Genomic DNA, 18,362 nt, shown 5'->3' with positions numbered 1-18,362 from the left:
GTTGGAATCCTGATCTCTTTGCCTTCTACATGATGTTCTGCCGGGTCATTGCCTCCATGATCTGCTGATAGGATCTAGTGAAAAGATACTATGCCTACCAATGGAAGCAATTCTAACAATAATTCAGGAACCTTCTACCTTAGTGAAATTTCTAGAAGTCTGGTGGTGAGGGGCATCCCTTTTAAGGTGAAGGATATGTTGTTGCCTCTCTTTCAGCCAAGTAAGATGCACAATGCCAACTCGGCCTCTTTAGATTTTGGAGATATCTTCTTTTTCATTTGGGCATGTTACATCAACCCATTTGTTGAAAGAAATGAAAAACTGATATGTTTGAGTCAAGTACAGAACAGGAGAAGGTTCTACCATAAGTCTAGGCTGTTGTGCCAGTTGCTTTGCCACATAGTCCAGCAGATGGAGGGTGCTTCAAATCTCAGTGCATACAGGGATATACTTTGGAACCATAGGCTGGTCTCTATGGGTGAATCATAGTTCAGATCTTTTAATTTTGGAGCATGTCCCTGTCATCCTCTTCAGAGAACTACCCTCCTTTTGAGAGCTAGATCTTAGTCTGCTACTGAGTGTCCATAGTGACTGAATGTATAACTGTGAGTCACCAGGTTACTCTGTGACCAAGTTGCCCATCACAAACTAGTATATGACCCACCAGAGTTGGTGGGTCACAAAGTTGGGTGTACAGAGCAACATGCCATAATCAAATGGAAGAGGCTTATACACTATTGACCAAGTGGGCCCTGAAAGCACAAGTGAATTACATTATGTAGAGTCCTGAATGCCCATGGCCCCATACTCCATAGTGGAAGTAAGGAAGCGATGTCTAGACCCCAGAATATCCCTTGGGATATTCTGGAATATCTTTATATTGTTATGCCTTATGAGTGCGGTCAACTGAAAATTACCAGATATAGATCTGTCAAGGTGACTGCTGAAGGCAAAGGGAATATGGAATGAGAAGTGAAAGAAGATACAGTTGGCACTTTTGTGTTGTTTCTACATCCTCAGATCAACCAACTGTGGATTGAAAATCATAACAAAAATTGTGTCTGTACTGACCATGTACAGACTGTTTTTATTGTCATTATTTTCTAAATGATATAGTCTAAACTATTTATATTTCACCTGTACTCTATTAAGTGTTATAAGTCATTTAGAGATAATTTAAAGTATACAGCAGCATGTGTGTGGACTCTAGGGAATTACTACACCATTATACATAAGGGACTTGAGCATCTGTGGATTTAGGGTTGGTGTGTGTGTGTGTTGGGAGGTGTCCTGGAACCAAACTTACATAGATACTGTACAACTGAAGTTATAAATACCAGCTATGACCAGTTATACAAATGAGGACTGTGATTGTCATGAGTATTTGCTTCCTGTTTTATTGTGAATACATCTTTGTGTGCATCTCTCTTACACAAAGGTCTTTGTTTTTCTCCCTCTCTTCTTCTGTCATATAACCTAACGTAATGCCTTTATATCATAATATTTAGGCATTGTTGACTTTATCATAATATTTAAGTTACTGGACATCAGTAAGAAAAAGATCCAAGAAAACAGTGCTTTCTTGAATAACTTTTGGAATCAGGACTAGTAAATAGTTGAGGAGAAAGAGAAGCTTGTAATCTTCCATCCCTTTCTTTATCATGGGCTCTCATATTTCAGTCAGAAATATATTTAACTGTAACACCTGTGGATGAGTTGACAGAGGTGAAAGGGTGCTCTTCTTACTTTGTGAAAGAAGCATGTACCGGGTCCCTGGAAAATGAAAGACTTGCAGTTTTTGGAATTGTTGACAGTCACTCACAACATCATTCCAGAATTAAGGCTGAGACCCAAGGCCTTTTATCACAGACTTTGACAGGCATGCTGTCTGAGGCTTTGTATTCAGATTGTTTGATTTCTTCAGCTTTGATCAACTTTGACATATCTTTACACCATTTTGAGTGCCCAAAAGCTGTTTGCAAAGGATCATCCTTGGAAGAGAGGATCATCTCATGTATTAGATACACACATCTATGAAATCTTTGTGTGCAGTTGATGAGATAGATGGACACAGCTAGGTATACTTAAAATTGGTTTGAAATTCTCTATCTATCTATCTGTCTATCAGTCAATCAATTTACCTACCTACCTACCTGTATTTATCTACTGTATCAATTTATCTATTACCTATTATCTATCAACTCATCTATCCTATCCTATCTTTATCTTATCTTATCATCTCTCTTGCATCTCTCTATTGCAATGAGAGATTTCATTTTAAAATTACATGTCAAGTGGAAAGGTTAGTAAACTTTTCATATTTCCAGCTCTCTCTCAGACATTAAGTAAGGATCCATTTAATATAGTCTGAAAATAAACAGATGTTGTGTCCCTTTAGTTTTATATGAAGCAAGTGTCTCTATGAATTTTGCCATCCTCAAAGCTCAGGTTCAGGCTTTCCCCCAAGAAATACTTCCTACTTGCTACATTCCTCCTTCTTCTTCTTCCCCTCTCCTCCCCCTGCCCCTTTTCTCCTTCAGCTTTCTGTTTTAATCTGGTACATGCCCTGGGATCTTCCTGGACCATCTCTGACTGCCATATCTCAGACCCTTTCTCAGTGTCTGTGACTCTTGGCTCTTGGGTATGCTTTCTCAATTATGGGAGGACCTGAGCCCTGAGTAGGGGACAGCCTTTCCCATGACCCCTCCTGGTTGGGAGCCTTGCAATCTGCAACATGGAAGGGGACTAGGATGTTATATCCCAGGTTCCAGGTAATTCCCACCTGAGTGCCCACATATCACATGTTAGGGAAGCAGCATGTAGCTGGGTAAGGAGGGCTTCCACCTATGGCTGAAGGTCTTCACAGCTTGGAGGGCAAGGCAAGGAAAGAGCACATAATGCTGAACCGGCAGATCAACTTCGCATGAGCTGCTTCTGCTGTGCCTCACTTGCTCCAGCCCACACAGGTGCCCTGTATTCACCTGACTACCAGCCTCTGGCTCCAGAGGGAGGCTCTTCAGTCATGTGGAACTGAGGATGGTGCTCATATGGTGCTGGGCTGTCCATGTGGGACTCAGAGGTGGGTTCACCTTCCCTGAAGCTCCCTGGAGATGGAGCTGTGCTGCTGGTGCTATGCCAGATGTCTGTGGGCTCCACCCCTAGGCTCTGTTCTCCCCTCTTTGCTCCAGCTTAGCCCTTCCCTCTACAGGCCTGGATTGGCTTCCTTCAGGGAACTGCTCTTGATACTACATTGCTTTGCGCAGAGGTCCAAGAACACAGGTCCAGGAGCTAACAGGGCCTGGGCAACCCTCATGGAAATATGCTCCTTGGAGCTCCCTGGAGTCCCCTGAGGATGAGCCAAGGTCAGAGCTCCACTAAATTCACAACCTTACTTGACTTCCATCCTGCCTCCCTGCTTTCTGATCATGATTCTTTTCTGGGAGCATTTGCATGGGAAGCCATGCTGGGGTCTGCTTCTGGGCACCCAATCCAAGACAATCCGCAAGTGTCCTCAGTGCTGTGAGAAGAGAACCTCATGAGGTGGGCTGAGGCCAATTACAGTTTCCTGTAGGATTGAAGCAGGATTTTCCAGCTGATGTTCCACCAAATCCCACCTCCTTTCTCCCTGGGACCTGAAGGGCATGCTGGGAGAGGTTTTGTGCTGGTTTCCTGGGTTCATGGACATGTGAGTCACTGGGAAGGGCATCTGAGCTCATATGTGGCTATCATAGCATCCCCCTCCCCCCACCACACACACACACACATATATGAGCCTTGCCTCATGTGGGAAGCCTGCTTGGCCTGCTGTTCTCCATACCCACACTGTCCCTTACTTCCTAATGCTGATGCTGGTGGTGGTGAGGTATGTTCCCCATCCCTTCAACCATTAGGGGAGGCAGAGAGTAGCCTCATGATTAAAGTTGTGATAAACTCCATAGTTTTCAGTGTAGTAGTGGACTAAACTCTAGTCAGTTAAATTTTTTCTCCTAAGCTTTGGCTGTAGGTCTGACCCCTCTGAGTGGACACCAGCAAAGACTGCTTTTGGGGGGCTGGTTCCCACAACCCCTCAGTAAGCCAGTAGTTCACTGGGTGTAACCTAACACACAGGGAGCTATCTACTAGCCACTCACAACCCTTCTTGATCCTGACTTTCATCTGGTTGGAGCCCTCTTCCTGCTACAATCTGAAAATTGTACCCTGCATTTACTGTGGAATCCTTGCCAACATGGCCCACGTCCACCAGGGGTCTGTTTGGGCCCACATCAGTGCTCCTAGGACCCATACTTTCTATGCCAGTTCCCAAGAGATGCTTCCAGATGAGGCAGGTAGAGGAACAGCTCCCATCTCAGCAGCTCAAGTGCTCTGGGGACCTGGATCCTCTCTTTGCCTGGACATTTGTGTGTTCTCCCACAAATCTCAGACAGAGGTAGACCCATTTGGGGTTATAGACTCCAATTGTGGTAGGGTTCCTCAGTATTCTTTTGGAGGAAAATGTAGAATTTCTTGTAACATTTAGATTTCTTGAACTCCCATGTGATTCTCATCCAGTACCTTTGTCTTCACATATATGGATTTGCAGAAGATCCATGCACTCATTCACAGAAGATCCAGCTACAGCAGACCCAGAATCTCAACTTGAGCTAACTGAGGTGGGTTGTATTCTTCAGGAAGGGGAGAAGGAAGATTGGATATGCTTTTCATTTGTCTGAACTTGAACCATGCTGTGACTAGACTTTTCTCACTTTTGAAGGCACAGGTGGATCAAATCAGTAATGATCACCCAAGGCAGATGGAGATTTATGGAAAGCACTAAAATCTCAGACTTCTGCTTTATAAGGTTTTCGGTGTGTGTGTGTGGGGGGCACGGTTCTCCAAGAACCAGTTGCCAACATAAGACTTTGCCAGGACATGGCCAGGTGGTTGTGTCCCTGAGAATATATGGCAGCCCACTGTCCAGGAGGAAGTGGTCCCAGAGGGCTATCAAGACTCTGGAATGTAAGAGACCTTTTTGCTTTACTTATGGTGAAGATAAAACGTGATGATTGATGGTTCTTAGGAAGAGACTTCAGAATTAATGAAGTGGAAGCCAAGGGATGTTTCAGAGTAACTGAAATCCAGAGACTGATCAGCTTGTTAAAAAAGTTCTGGAATTTTTTCACAATCAGAAAGGATCCAAGGGATACTCAGGCTGTGGTAGCACTGTTCTAAGTGCTAAGAGGAATCAAAGAGGTGCAAAGTGTAGTCTCCAGCAGAGGTGTTTGTAATGTACATGATTCCAGTAATGTGTAGGAAATGGTGTTCTAGCCAGGGGCTGGGGATGCTGATTCAATTGGACCTTACATGACTGTCTGTGGGGAACATCACTCTATCCCTGATTCTTAGTTTTCTCATCCAAAATAGTATTGTTTAATATGTGATCTTCTAATTCTCATTCTAAAAATTTATGATTCTAACTTCCCACTGCTGATTTTAAAAACTCTCAGTCTAAGTGAGTGGTTATGAAGTAAATTTTCCATGAGTATTTATAATTTGATCTTTCATGACTGTGATGTATTTAAGAATGTGAGTGTGTATAAGCATGTAACGTGTAGTTAGGATAAAGGTTCTTTTGAATGTATACCTGACCAGTCACTATCATGCTTGTTTTACAAGGCTGGGACCACAGATACTTTAAAGTTGAATTAAACCATTAATTATCTCTTACAGTGCTTCAAATATTTTTGAAAGGACATAGCAGAGGTTTGTGAGAGAAAAGCCCAGAAATACTTTCACTGAAAATTTTAGAGACTTTAAGAATGGGATTCATTTTTACAATTAGATTAAAAATTGTAGGGATTCCAAGATGGTGGCTAGAGGGAGGAAGCAGAAAGCGAGCCTCCCTATAGTGAAATCTTGGAGAGACGCCGGAGACACACTTTGCAGGCATAATCACTGAGAAAAGTCATAACTTTGACCCCTCCACACCTCTAACCGGCGCAGAGAATCTCCACTTCACATTAAATGGAGAAACAAGGAGGGCCCCTGGGCCACCAGTCGCCAGCGCCCAGAGGGCTTGGGAAGATGCGGACCAGGTGAGCTTTGCGGTACCACGGTACTCCCACAGACAAGCCTGGGCCAGAGCAGCATAGCCCCCTGGACAGACTGACCGCCACCCGGGGAAAAAAGAGAAACTGAGTAATAAGCAATAAGAACAATGAAGACACGCTGGAAAGAGGGTGGGGCGCCCTGAGTGCTGAAGATTGGGGGAAGGGAATCGTTCCTGGGACTGTAAATAAATAAGCTGGGCAGGCCGGAGAGCCTCTGGTGGGAGCAGGGGCGCGCGCCCAGCAACCAGGAGCGGGAAAGCTTGTGAGAGTGGCGGAGGGAGGAAAACTCCACAGGAGAGGAGGGAAGACCCACTTTCCACGTGAGCTGTAAACAAACATGGCAGTTGGCAGGAGCAGCAGCACCGCCCAGTAATCAGGAGCAGGAAAGCCTGTGAAAGCAGAGGTGGGAGGAGAACTGCACAAGAGAGGGGGGAAGACCCACCTCCCACATGAACTGTAAATAAACACGCAGGCCTGAGAATGCGGGTGCAGTGTCACCTTTCCCAGTGCTTGGAAAGGGGAAAGCTTGTAGCAGAGGCTCACGCACAGGAGAAATCTGAGCAAACAAAGCCTGCAGGGCCAGGTGAGTGCTAAGCTCACCCCAGAGATCTGCATAAATAATGCCTCCAGCAACAGCAGGCTGACAGCAGCAGGTATGCAAGCCACAGTTGCAGATACCATTCTCAGAACTGTCTCCAGACTCTTTTTTTTTTTCTTTGTCTCCCTACCTTTGATGAGAGAACAACCAAATTACACCTGAAAGCTGAAAAACTTACTGATACTGTATTGCATTTGAACTTGGGACACTTGGTGGGTTTTTTTTTGTGTGTGTGTGTGTGTGTGTAGTTTTGTTCTTCTTTATGCGTCCCCTTTGATGAGACAACTACAGAACAACATCTAAGGCACCATCTCCAAGATTGGAGACTGAGACTTCACTGCATTTGAACTTGGAAGTTTTTTGGTTTTTTGTTTTTTTTAAATTTTCTATTTTTTCATTTTATTTTAATTCATTTTTATAAATAGATTTTTCTTTCATTTACTTATTTTTATTTTTATTGTTATCTTTATTTTTTTTATTTTTGATTTTCAATCCTCTGTCTCTCTAATGTCTGTTCAGCTTACTGTCGTTTAGTACACTAAAGCTCCCTGTTTATACCTTTGAAATCTTCTTGTCTGACACCTTGTTCTGTTTTCTCCCTCCAGTCTGTGTATTTGTTTTTCCCATTTCTTTAACTTCTTGCTTTCCATCTCAGCTCACCCTTCCATTCTAAATATTACCGTTGTTATTATTACAAGCCAGAAAATACTTAATTGCACACAGTACAGGGACAGTAACAACACCAAAGACAATGACGGGAAGACAGAAAAAACAGGGAAACCAGTTTCCCCACAGCAAAAAATTAGTACAGGAACCAGAGGGGAATGAAGAAAACAGGTACTCAGATCCGGACTCCAACAAAATGAAGATAAACTATGCCAAAGTACCCAATGAAGCCCACAAGAATAATTTAAAAGAAGACATACTACAAGTACTCAATGAGAATTTTATAGAGATGATACTGGATAGGGCCAACCAAAATGTACAGGAGACACTCAAGAAATTCCAAGACAACAAAAATAGAGAATTTGAAAAAACAAAAGAAGAAATAAAGGAAACGATAGTAGCACTGCATAAACACCAAAGTGAAAGAGAGAACATAACGAATAAACAGATAAATGAACTCAGGACAAAAATAGACAACATTAAAGAGGAAACCACTCAGGATATGGAAAAAAGAATGAAACAGAACTGCAAAACAAAACGGAAGGCCAATCCAGCAGAATAGAACAAACAGAAGACAGAATCTCAGAACTTGAAGATGAAATGGTAATTAAAGGAAAAACCGAAGAACTATTAATTAAACAACTCAAGACCTGTGAAAAGAAAATACAAGAACTCACCAACTCTATCAAAAGACCAAACTTGAGAATCATGGGCATCAAAGAAGGAGAAGAGGTGCAAGCGAAGGGAATGCGTAATATATTCAACAAAATAATAACGGAAAATTTCCCAAATCTAGAGAAAGATATACCCATACAGATGCAAGAGGCCTCCAGGACACCAAACAGACCAGATCAAAATAGAATTACCCCACGACATATCATCATTTAAACAACAAGTTCAGAAACTAAGGAAAGAATATTGAAGGCTGTAAGAGAGAAAAAACAAGTAACATACGAAGGTAAACCCATCAAAATCACAGCAGACTTCTCAACAGAAACATTAAAAGCAAGAAGAGCATGGGGTGAGATCTTCCGAGCACTGAATGAAAATAACTTCAACCCCAGGACACTCTACCCAGCAAAGCTATCATTCAAAATAGATGGAACAATAAAAGTCTTCCATGATAAGCAGAAACTAAAACAATATGTGACCACAAAGCCACCACTACAAAGGATTCTGCAAGGGATTCTGCACAAAGAAAGTGAAACCCAACTTACCCATGAAAAGGCAGGCAGCACCAAACCACAGGAAAAGAAAAAGCAAGACAGTAGAGAGTAACCTCAACTTAGGTACACACAATCAAACCTTCAAACAACTAAGACAACTAAATGACAGGAATCACCACATACCTATCAGTACTAACGCTTAATGTTAATGGACTTAATTCACCCATCAAAAGGCACCGCTTGATGAAATGGATTAAAAGGGAAGATCCAACAATCTGTTGCTTACAGGAGACCCATCTCATCAACAGAAATAAGCGTAGGCTAAGGATGAAAGGCTGGAAGAAGATTTACCAGGCCAATGGCCCCCAAAAACAGGCAGGAGTAGCAATACCTATCTCTGACAAAGTCGACTTCAAACCTACATTGATCAAATGAGATAAAGAAGGACATTCCATACTAATAAAACAGGAAATAGACCAAAAGGAAATAATAATCGTCAATCTGTATGCACCCAATGTCAACGCACCCAATTTCATCAAACATACCCTGAAAGACCTAAAAGCATATATAAACGCCAACACAGTGGTTGTGGGAGACTTTAACACCCCATTATCATCAATAGATAGGTCATCCAAACAAAAAATCAATAAAGAAATCCAAGATCTAAAATATGCAATAGATCAATGGACCTAGTTGATGTCTACAGAACATTTCATACAACTTCTACACAATATACATTCTCTCTGCAGTGCATGGAACCTTCTCCAAAATAGATTATATCCTAGTGTACAAAGCAAGTCTCAGCAAATATAAGAAAATAGAATTTATACCGTGCATACTATCTGATCACAATGCCGTAAAAGTAGAACTCAACAACAAAAGTAAAGACAAAAAATATGCAAACAACTGGAAACTAAATAACTCATTACTTAATGAACAATGGATCATCCATGAAATAAAAGAGGAAATTAAAAAGTTCCTGGAAGTCAATGAAAATGAAAACACAATCTACCGGAACCTATGGGACACAGCTAAGGCAGTCCTGAGAGGAAAGTTTATAGCCATGAGTGCATATATTAAAAAGATTGAAAGATCCCAAATCAATGACCTAATGATACATCTCAAACTCCTAGAAAAACAAGAACAAGCAAATCCCAAAACAAATAGAAGGAGAGAAATAATAAAAATAAGAGCTGAAATCAACGAAATAGAAACCAAAAAAACCATACAAAGAATTAATGAAACAAAAAGTTGGTTCTTTAACAAAATAAACAAGATCGATAGACCCCTGGCAAACCTGACTAAAATGAGGAGAGAAAAAACCCAAATTAGTAGAATCAGGAATGCAAAAGGGGAGATAACAACAAACACCATGGAAGTCTAGGAAATCATCAGAGACTACTTTGAGAACCTATATTCAAATAAATTTGAAAATCTAAAAGAAATGTACAGATTTCTAGATACATATGATCATCCAATACTGAACCAAGAGGAAATTAATCGCCTGAATAGATCTATAACACAAAATGAAATTGAAGCAGCAATCAAGAGTCTCCCCAAAAAGAAAAGTCCAGGACCTGATGGATTCTCTGCTGAATTCTATCAGACCTTTAAAGAAGAACTGATACCAACCCTCCTTAAACTGTTCCACGAAATAGAAAGGGAAGGAAAACTGCCAAACACATTTTATGAAGCCAGTATTATACTTATCCCAAAACCAGGCAAAGACACCTCCAAAAAGGAGAACTATAGGCCAATCTCCTTAATGAACACTGATGCAAAAATCCTCAACAAAATAATGGCAAACTGTATTCAACAACACATCAAAAAGATTATTCACCACGACCAAGTAGGCTTCATCCCAGGGATGCCGGGGTGGTTTAACATGTGAAAATCAATAAGCGTAATAAACCACATTAACAGAAGCAAAGACAAAAACTACTTGATCATCTCAATAGATGCAGAAAAAGCCTTTGATAAGATCCAACACCATTTCATGATAAAAGCTCTAAGAAAACTAGGAATAGAAGGAAAGTACCTCAACATTATAAAAGCTTATATATGACAAACCTACAGCCAGCGTTATACTTAACAGAGAAAAACTGAAACCAGTCCCTCTAAAATCAGGAACTATACAAGGATGCCCACTATCTCTACTCCTATTCAACATAGCACTGGAATTCCTAGCAGAGCAATTAGGGAAGAAGGAGGAATAAAAGGAATCCAAATAGGTAAAGAAATTGTCAAAATATCCCTATTTGCAGATGACATGATCCTATACCTTAAAGACCCAAAAAACTCTACTCAGAAGCTTCTAGACATCACCAATAGCTATAGGAAGGTAGCAGGATATAAAATCAACATAGAAAAATCATTAGCATTTCTATACACTAATAATGAGCAAACTGAAAAAGAATGTATGAAAACAATTCCATTTACAATAGCCTCAAACAAAATCAAATACCTAGGTGTAAACCTAACAAAAGATGTGAAAGACCTCTACAAGGAAAACTATACACTTCTGAAAAAAGAGATTGAGGATGACTATAGAAAGTGGAGAGATCTCCCATGCTCATGGATTGGTAGAATCAACATAGTAAAAATGTCAATACTCCCTAAAGTAATCTATATGTTTAATGCAATTCCCATCAAAATTCCAATGACATTCATTAAAGAGATCGAAAAATCTACCGTGAAATTTATATGGAAACACAGGAAGCCATGAATAGCCAAGGCAATACTCAGTCAAAAGAACAATGCAGGAGGTATCACAACACGTGACTTCAAACTATATTACAAAGTAGTACCAATAAAAACAGCATGGTACTGGCACAAAAACAGACATGAAGACCAGCAGAACAGAATAGAGGACCCAGATAGGAAGCCACAAAACTATAACCAACTTGTCTTTGACAAAGGAGCTAAAAATATACAATGGAGAAATAGCAGCCTCTTCAACAAAAACTGCTGGGAAAACTGGTTAGCAGTCTGCAAAAAACTGAAACTAGATCCATGTATATCACCCTATACCAAGATTAACTCAAAATGGATCAAGGATCTTAATATCAGACCACAAACTCTAAAGTTGATACAGGAAAGAGTAGGAAATGCTCTGGAATTAGTAGGTATAGGTAAGAACTTTCTCAATGAAACCCCAGCAGCACAGCAACTAAAAGATAGCATAGATAAATGCAACCTCATAAAACTGAAAAGCTTCTGTTCATCAAAAGAAATGGTCTCTAAACTGAAGAGAACACCCACAGAGTGGGAGAAAATATTTGCCAGCTATACATCAGACAAAGGACTGATAACCAGAATATATAGGGAACTTAAAAAACTAAATTCTCCCAAAACTAATGAACCAATAAAGAAATGGGCATGTGAACTAAACAGAACTTTCTCAATAGAAGAAATTCAAATGGCCAAGGAACATATGAAAAAAATGCTCACCATCTCTAGCAATAAAGGAAATGCAAATTAAAACCACGCTAAGATTCCACCTCACCCCTGTTAGAATAGCCATCATCAGCAACACCACCACCAACCGGTGTTGGCGAGGATACGGGGATTAAGGAACCCTTTTACACTGTTGGTGGGAATGTAGACTAGTACAACCACTCTGGAAAAAAATTTGGAGGCTACTTAAAAAGCTAGACATTGATCTACCATTTGATCCAGCAATACCACTCTTGGGGATATACCCAAGAGACTGTGACACAGGTTACTCCAGAGGCACCCGCACACCCCCATGTTTATTGCGGCACTATTCAGAATAGCCAAGTTATGGAAATAGCCAAGATTCACCACCACTGACGAATGGATTAAGAAAATGTGGTATCTATACACAATGGAATTTTACGCAGCCATGAAGAAGAACGAAATGTTATCATTTGCAGGTAAATGGATGGAATTGGAGGAAATCATTCTGAGTGAGGTTAGCCTGGCCCAAAAGAGCAAAAATTGTATGTTCTCCCTCATATGTGGACATTAGATCAAAGGCAAACACAACAATGGGATTGGACTTTGAGCACATGATAAAAGCGAGAGTACACAAGGGAGGGGTGAGGATAGGTAAGACACCTAAAAAACTAGCCAGCATTTGTTGCCCTTAATGCAGAGAAACTAAAGCTGGTACCTTAAAAGCAACTGAGGTCATTAGGAAAAGGGGACCAGGAACTAGAGAAAAGGTTAGATCAAAAAGAATTAACCTAGAAGGTAACACACACGCACAGGAAATCAATGTGAGTCAATGCCCTGTATAGCTATCCTTATCTCAACCAGCAAAAACCCCTGTTCCTTCCTATTATTGCTTATATTCTCTCTACAACAAAATTAGAAATAAGGGCAAAATAGTTTCTGCTGGGTATTGAGGGGGTGGGGGGAAAGGGAGGGGGCAGAGTGGGTGGTAAGGGAGGGGCTGGGGGCAGGGGGGAGAAATGACCCAAGCCTTGTATGCACATATGAATAATAAAAGAAAAAAAGATTAAAAATTGTAAACTTCACAATTTTAAAAGAAGAAAGGCAAATTTGGCCTCAATGAAAGTCCAGATGCAGTGCCTGTGTTCTCAACAATACCTCCTAAATTCTCAGTCTATATTATATTCAGGAAGGGAGCTGCTCTTGCTGACTAAATTTTTAGATAACTCCTAGGTTGTCATCTGAAGATATTTTGTGTGGGTGTTTACTGACAAAGGTTTGCTATTTAATCACACTGGTTTGGTTTACAGTCTTTCCTCTGTGCCAGTCAACACTGCATAAATAGTGTGCTACTGGATTATTTGTCATATGGTTGATGATCTGCATGGTTCCCTTAGAAAATGGAAAGATTAAAGAACGGAAGAAGGGCTTATTGTGTTACAGGGTTAGAGGCAATTTTCTGTACTGTATGATTTAGTGGCATAGGAAACCAACCCTCCCACATGTATTTTCCTGACATTCTTTTAAAATAATGCACTGATCTTTGCATAAGTTGTGTAAATGACAACAGACTTTCTTGAAACAGGTTTTAATAAAAGGAAGAAAAACCAACATGATTATATATATTGTTGACCAACTTGGCAGTGATGACAGTTTTGCTAGAAGCCCCGCTTTATAAAAAGAAGTAAGAAAATGATTTTTTTCCCCCAGAGATGTGAGGTTCAGGGTTTAAAAAAAAAAAAAAGAATAAGTACTGGATGTTCTACTTGTTTTCTTCCATAGGTTAATTTAGAGCTTCTTTTTCTCTCTTTTTCAGAAGTCTATCTGAAATATAAAAATCTTTCTCTGTTTTTTCAGCCTGTGCTGGTCATAGAAGGGGCTGAGTTTCTTATTTGTGCTTTGTTCCTCATTATTTGCTCCACTGCCAAGTCATGGTCTTTCATTTTTGTTTTGGGACATCTCAACTTGAGTCAGCTTGAGTTAGACCCATCTTACTGGATATTATCCACATTATCAGCTGCATCCCACAATCTAGTATCTAAGAGTTGGGCCATCCTCTGTCTCTCATTCTTGGCCATTGCTATTTTGTAAATGTGTCCTTTAAGGTTCACATGTTGGAAACTTAATCCCCAGTGCAACAGTGTTGGGAGGTCAAGTCTAATAGAAGGTGATTATATCACGAGAATTCTGCCTTCCCAAATAAATCAATGCCATTATCATATGAGTGGGTTCCTGATAAAGTGATGAATTTGGCCCCTATTCATATTCATATTCTCTCTCTCTCTCTCCTTTCTCTCTTTTCTTTTTCTCTCTCTCCCCTTCCATTATGGAGCATTGCAATAAGAAGGCCCTTGCCAATAAGGACTGTTTTACCTTGGACTTCCCAGCCTTCAGAATTGTAAAAAATAAATCTCTGTTCTTTATAAATTATCCAGGTATTTCATTAGAGCAGCACAAAACATATCAAGACAACTGTTAAGAATAAAAACTCACACTTTTCCTGGTCCTCACTTTCTTATTCTTCTTGCTTGTTCATGTTCTTTCTCTTCTGTTGAAATTTTATTAGCATTTATTTCTCTCTGTTCATGAATTTTGCCTCTGGGAGACTAGACAAGTGTAAACTAGTTTTGGAGTTAAGTTGTATTTGTTTTGCTTTAGCATGGGCAAGCACACTATCATGTGGTAGGTGTCTACATGAATGATCATATAACTTAATTGAAAGCTTTCTATACAGAGTTTGATTACATTTTGATAAAGTATTAACAGTGGCATGGGTCCTACAGATAGTGTGGGAAAAGCTCAGGATTGGAGGAAGGGGGTCTTTGTGTTAAATATCCTTGAACATGAGGTTCAAATGGATAAAATCTACTCAGAATGTCTGGGCAGAACTTCCCCAGTTTCTCTCAGATTTCTGTGCGGAAGGTCACAGTACTTCCTGCCATCTTCTTCTGGTAGTCCTTGTCAAACTCTTCATTTTGAGCCACAGTAAAATAGTTCTTCCAGTCCCCAGGAATCCCTGAAACAAGGCAATCTCTCAGGGAATGGTGCAGACATAGAGGGAGGAGTGAAGATGTACCCTAAGGACCTCTACAAGGTGGGCAGACACAGTAAGCTACCTCTCTAAACCTGTATAGTAGTGCTACTGGCAAGAGTCAGCAATGTATCATGGAAAATCAAAGTAGACTATGGGACCACCAAGTCTCATTTGGAACCCTAGGATGTAAATCTCACCTACCTTTCCTCATAAAAGGGGAGATGGAGTGATCCATGAGGCTGGCAGGTAAAGTGGTATAATTGGCCATTGGGTTTTGCTTCATTACATCAAAGGAGGTATGATAGATGATTTTATTCAGAACTTCCTCTGATACATCTTTCTCCAGGAACTTCAATATCTTCTCAATTTCCCTCTTTGGGTCCTGTATGTGGAACATTTACACAAAACAAATAATTTTGGGAGTTCCATTAGGGATGATGTTCTGTTTGGACAAACAGTGGGGAAGGCTGTGTTAAGGGATCGATTTAAACATCTCCAACAAATATTTATACTAGTGCAAGGCATTGTCTGTTACAGATGCTGTGCCAACAGGAAGGTCAGGACTGTTCTGCTATCACATGGGTTACCCTGAAGGAGGAGAAAATCAGATGTATAACAACCACAGCAATGGCAGTTCCCAGTCAAGAAAGTGCATGCTTCCTGTCTCTAGAGGGAGCATCAGGAGGCCTGGTGGAAGGAACCATGGCATGTCCTGTGGGGGATCAGTGAAGGTTGTGTAACACAGGGGCCATGTTAGTTAGTATGACTATAGTATCTGGGCTATTACAGATGGTCTGTGAGTTAACAGAAGGTCAATAAGAGGATGAATAAAAAGGTCTTAAGTTGATTTAGAAATGTGAATCCTTGCACCATACTTCTTTCACAAGAGATGCAAAAAGAGAAAGTGCTATAGCTTTTGATTAAATCGCATAGGATTTCTTAGCATTGGCATAGGAGGTAGTTTTGTAACTTGAGGACACTAATGCACAGGGTTGTGAGAGTGTATCTGTGGTTCACTCATCCCCATTGAAAGGGAGAAGTGAGTTCACCATTCCAATGTGTGGGACTAATTTTGTCATTATTTTTATGGACTAAAACTCAGTGATGGGAGTTTTGAGAGGGGGAAGGAGGCTAAATTTCTACAACACAACAATGTTCACTTTACAAATAGAATTGCATAAATCTTTCCAGTAATCTCATGAGATAGCTATGATACCATTTTGTAGGTGAAGAAACATGGCTCATAAGTTTCAGGATCCAATAAGTTGAATTGACTATAAAGTGTATGCTATTTCCTGAGAAAGAAAGGTCTGGAAACTGTGAGCTGGGCAAAAAGCACAATTAGAGCCCCAAACAAATGGTTAGAGGGTCTATGATGAAACTAATTTGGAATGAGAGTCATGGAGAGAAAGGGAGGATGTGCCTTGAAGTTTCTTCTGTGGGCAAGCGCACATGCCAGAATCCTCACTGAGATCTGTCACATCTGAGAATGTGGGAGATGGGATGGAAATCATGCTGCTTCTCACCTCCTTCATGTCCTCATAGAAGAGGTAGAGGATGCGGTGCTGGTCCTTCATGTCCCACCATCCCTTTACATGGTCATACCAAGAGCCCCAGAGCACTGAGGAGGAGAGCAATGGGACATCAATGTCAACTTAAAGCTCACCAAATGAACATGGTGTCCCAAATAAAAGAGGATGTTTAATAAATACTACCCAAACCAAAGATTCTGAGCAGAATTCTTATTTGCAGAAGGTGGGTTTTATTCAAAAGAATTTAGTGAGATGATAGATATTCTGAATTCTTTAGTTTATATTTCCATCCTTGAACCTACTCCTCAAGGAAGGACTGTCTTATGGCCAGGGAATCAAAATTTTTATTTTCCACATGGTGGAAATCAGTGTCATGCCACTGATATTGTTTCTTTTGAAAAGACTTTCACTTGGAAAAACTACAATTATCAGGTATTTGGGTACCTTTGCTCCCTCTGATGATAAATGGGAGGGAGAAAGGTGGCTGGGTATCTTTCATTGGCCCTGTCAACTCTACCCTGCCCAGTGTGACTGGTACAGACTGTGTCACTGGGCACTGTGTTCCCAGGTTTAGAGCTGGACTTAGCTGCAGAGGCATTGGAAGACTTTGAAGGCAGGAGGAGAGGGAGAAGGTTGCATTTATTTTTCTGATGCCCTCCCTATCAGCTCATTGCTGCTGCCACCCTCCCTGTTGACTGCTGCCTATATCAAAGCCCTCATCTTCTGTCAAGGGACTCTCTCCTAACTTGGGGGCTGGTGCTAGCCCAGGATACTGTACTAACCCTCACTGATTTCCCCAAAATCTTCCCAGTAGATAGTTCTTTCATCAAAGTCTTCCCAGGTAACCTAGTCTGAGTGTATCATCTATTTCTTTGTAGATCTTAATGAAAATAATTGTGCAATGAAAAATCTTTTCTGATAGTAGTAGATAAGTGAGTAAGGAAATAGGAACCCACAGTTATTTTTCACTCACCTTTTCCAGCTTTGAATGTTTCAATGTATTCTTCCCATGTACCAGGGTCAGGCACCATTTTATTCATCCTGGAGAAATGGTAGTAGGACACTAGACAGTCCTTAGCATTTCTAGCCACATAGATAATCTGGAATTAGCCAGCAAAGGGAGTGAGATGCAGAGAGAAAACGAGACAGAAAAGCATCATTATTTACTACAGAGGCCCATTTTCCTAGAAAGCCTCATATATAATCTTGGGCTACACCATTGGAGTAATTGGATGTGTATGTGTTCTCTACCATGAAGACGAACATCACTTCTAGTTTTCCCATAAACAATTCTGATTTATAGCTGTGGTCTTAGAATTATTATTAAAAGCAACCCTTTCCTGTCTTAGAACTATCCTGGTTTGCATGGTATGTCCTGTACTCACATTAACTTAATTTGGAGAATGAGGAGGCTACCCATGGTGTTCTAGTCCATTCAAGCTGCTCTAACAAAATGCCATAAACTGGGTGCCTTATAAGCAACAGAATTTACTTCTCACTGTTCTACAGGTGAGGTTGTCCAATGTGAAGGTGCTAGCAGTTTCACTATCTGCTGAGGGCCCTGCTTCCTCACAGATAACTGTATCTTATAAGAGTCCTAATCCCATTCATGAAGGCTTCACCCTCATGGCATGATCAACTGCCAACCTCCATGCCCCCAACCTTCTATTTCTACCAATTTAGGTGTTAGAATTTCAACATCTGAATTTTGAGGGGGAGGACATAATACGCAGTTCATGGGACATGGCATTTTCCAATATGTGAAAGAAGGTCCTCCCTGGCTTTATTTAATCAAGGAATCTAATTAGGTTATGAAATGGGAGGAGCTAAGGCAGTGAGCCATCTAGTCTCATTTCCGCAAGA

The 18,362-nt window shown here is 40.7% G+C and overlaps 1 protein-coding gene and 1 long non-coding RNA gene across 10 annotated transcripts in view; one reads left to right on the top strand and one right to left on the bottom strand.

Moving 5' to 3' along the window:
- Positions 1–18,362, top strand: part of LOC109678892 (uncharacterized) — a 243,798-nt gene that overhangs the window by 127,101 nt on the left and 98,335 nt on the right. The gene's annotated exons all lie outside the window — the stretch shown is intronic.
- The window catches only part of LOC109677554 (sulfotransferase 1C1), a 67,694-nt gene continuing 62,852 nt past the window's right edge, over positions 13,521–18,362 (bottom strand). For all 5 annotated transcript variants that reach the window (XM_074050534.1, XM_074050532.1, XM_074050533.1 and 2 more), the window contains 4 exons: positions 17,473–17,599; positions 16,494–16,588; positions 15,169–15,349; positions 13,521–14,949 (listed from right to left, as the gene is read on the bottom strand). In XM_074050534.1, the coding sequence (XP_073906635.1) occupies positions 14,837–14,949; positions 15,169–15,349; positions 16,494–16,588; positions 17,473–17,599 (516 nt within the window). In that variant the 3' untranslated portion in view covers positions 13,521–14,836. The remainder of the gene's footprint in view (positions 14,950–15,168; positions 15,350–16,493; positions 16,589–17,472; positions 17,600–18,362) is intronic.

The sequence above is a fragment of the Castor canadensis genome, chromosome 12, assembly GCF_047511655.1.
Source record: "Castor canadensis chromosome 12, mCasCan1.hap1v2, whole genome shotgun sequence".
Taxonomy (NCBI): domain Eukaryota; kingdom Metazoa; phylum Chordata; class Mammalia; order Rodentia; family Castoridae; genus Castor; species Castor canadensis.
This window is presented reverse-complemented; position numbering and strand designations above follow the sequence as displayed.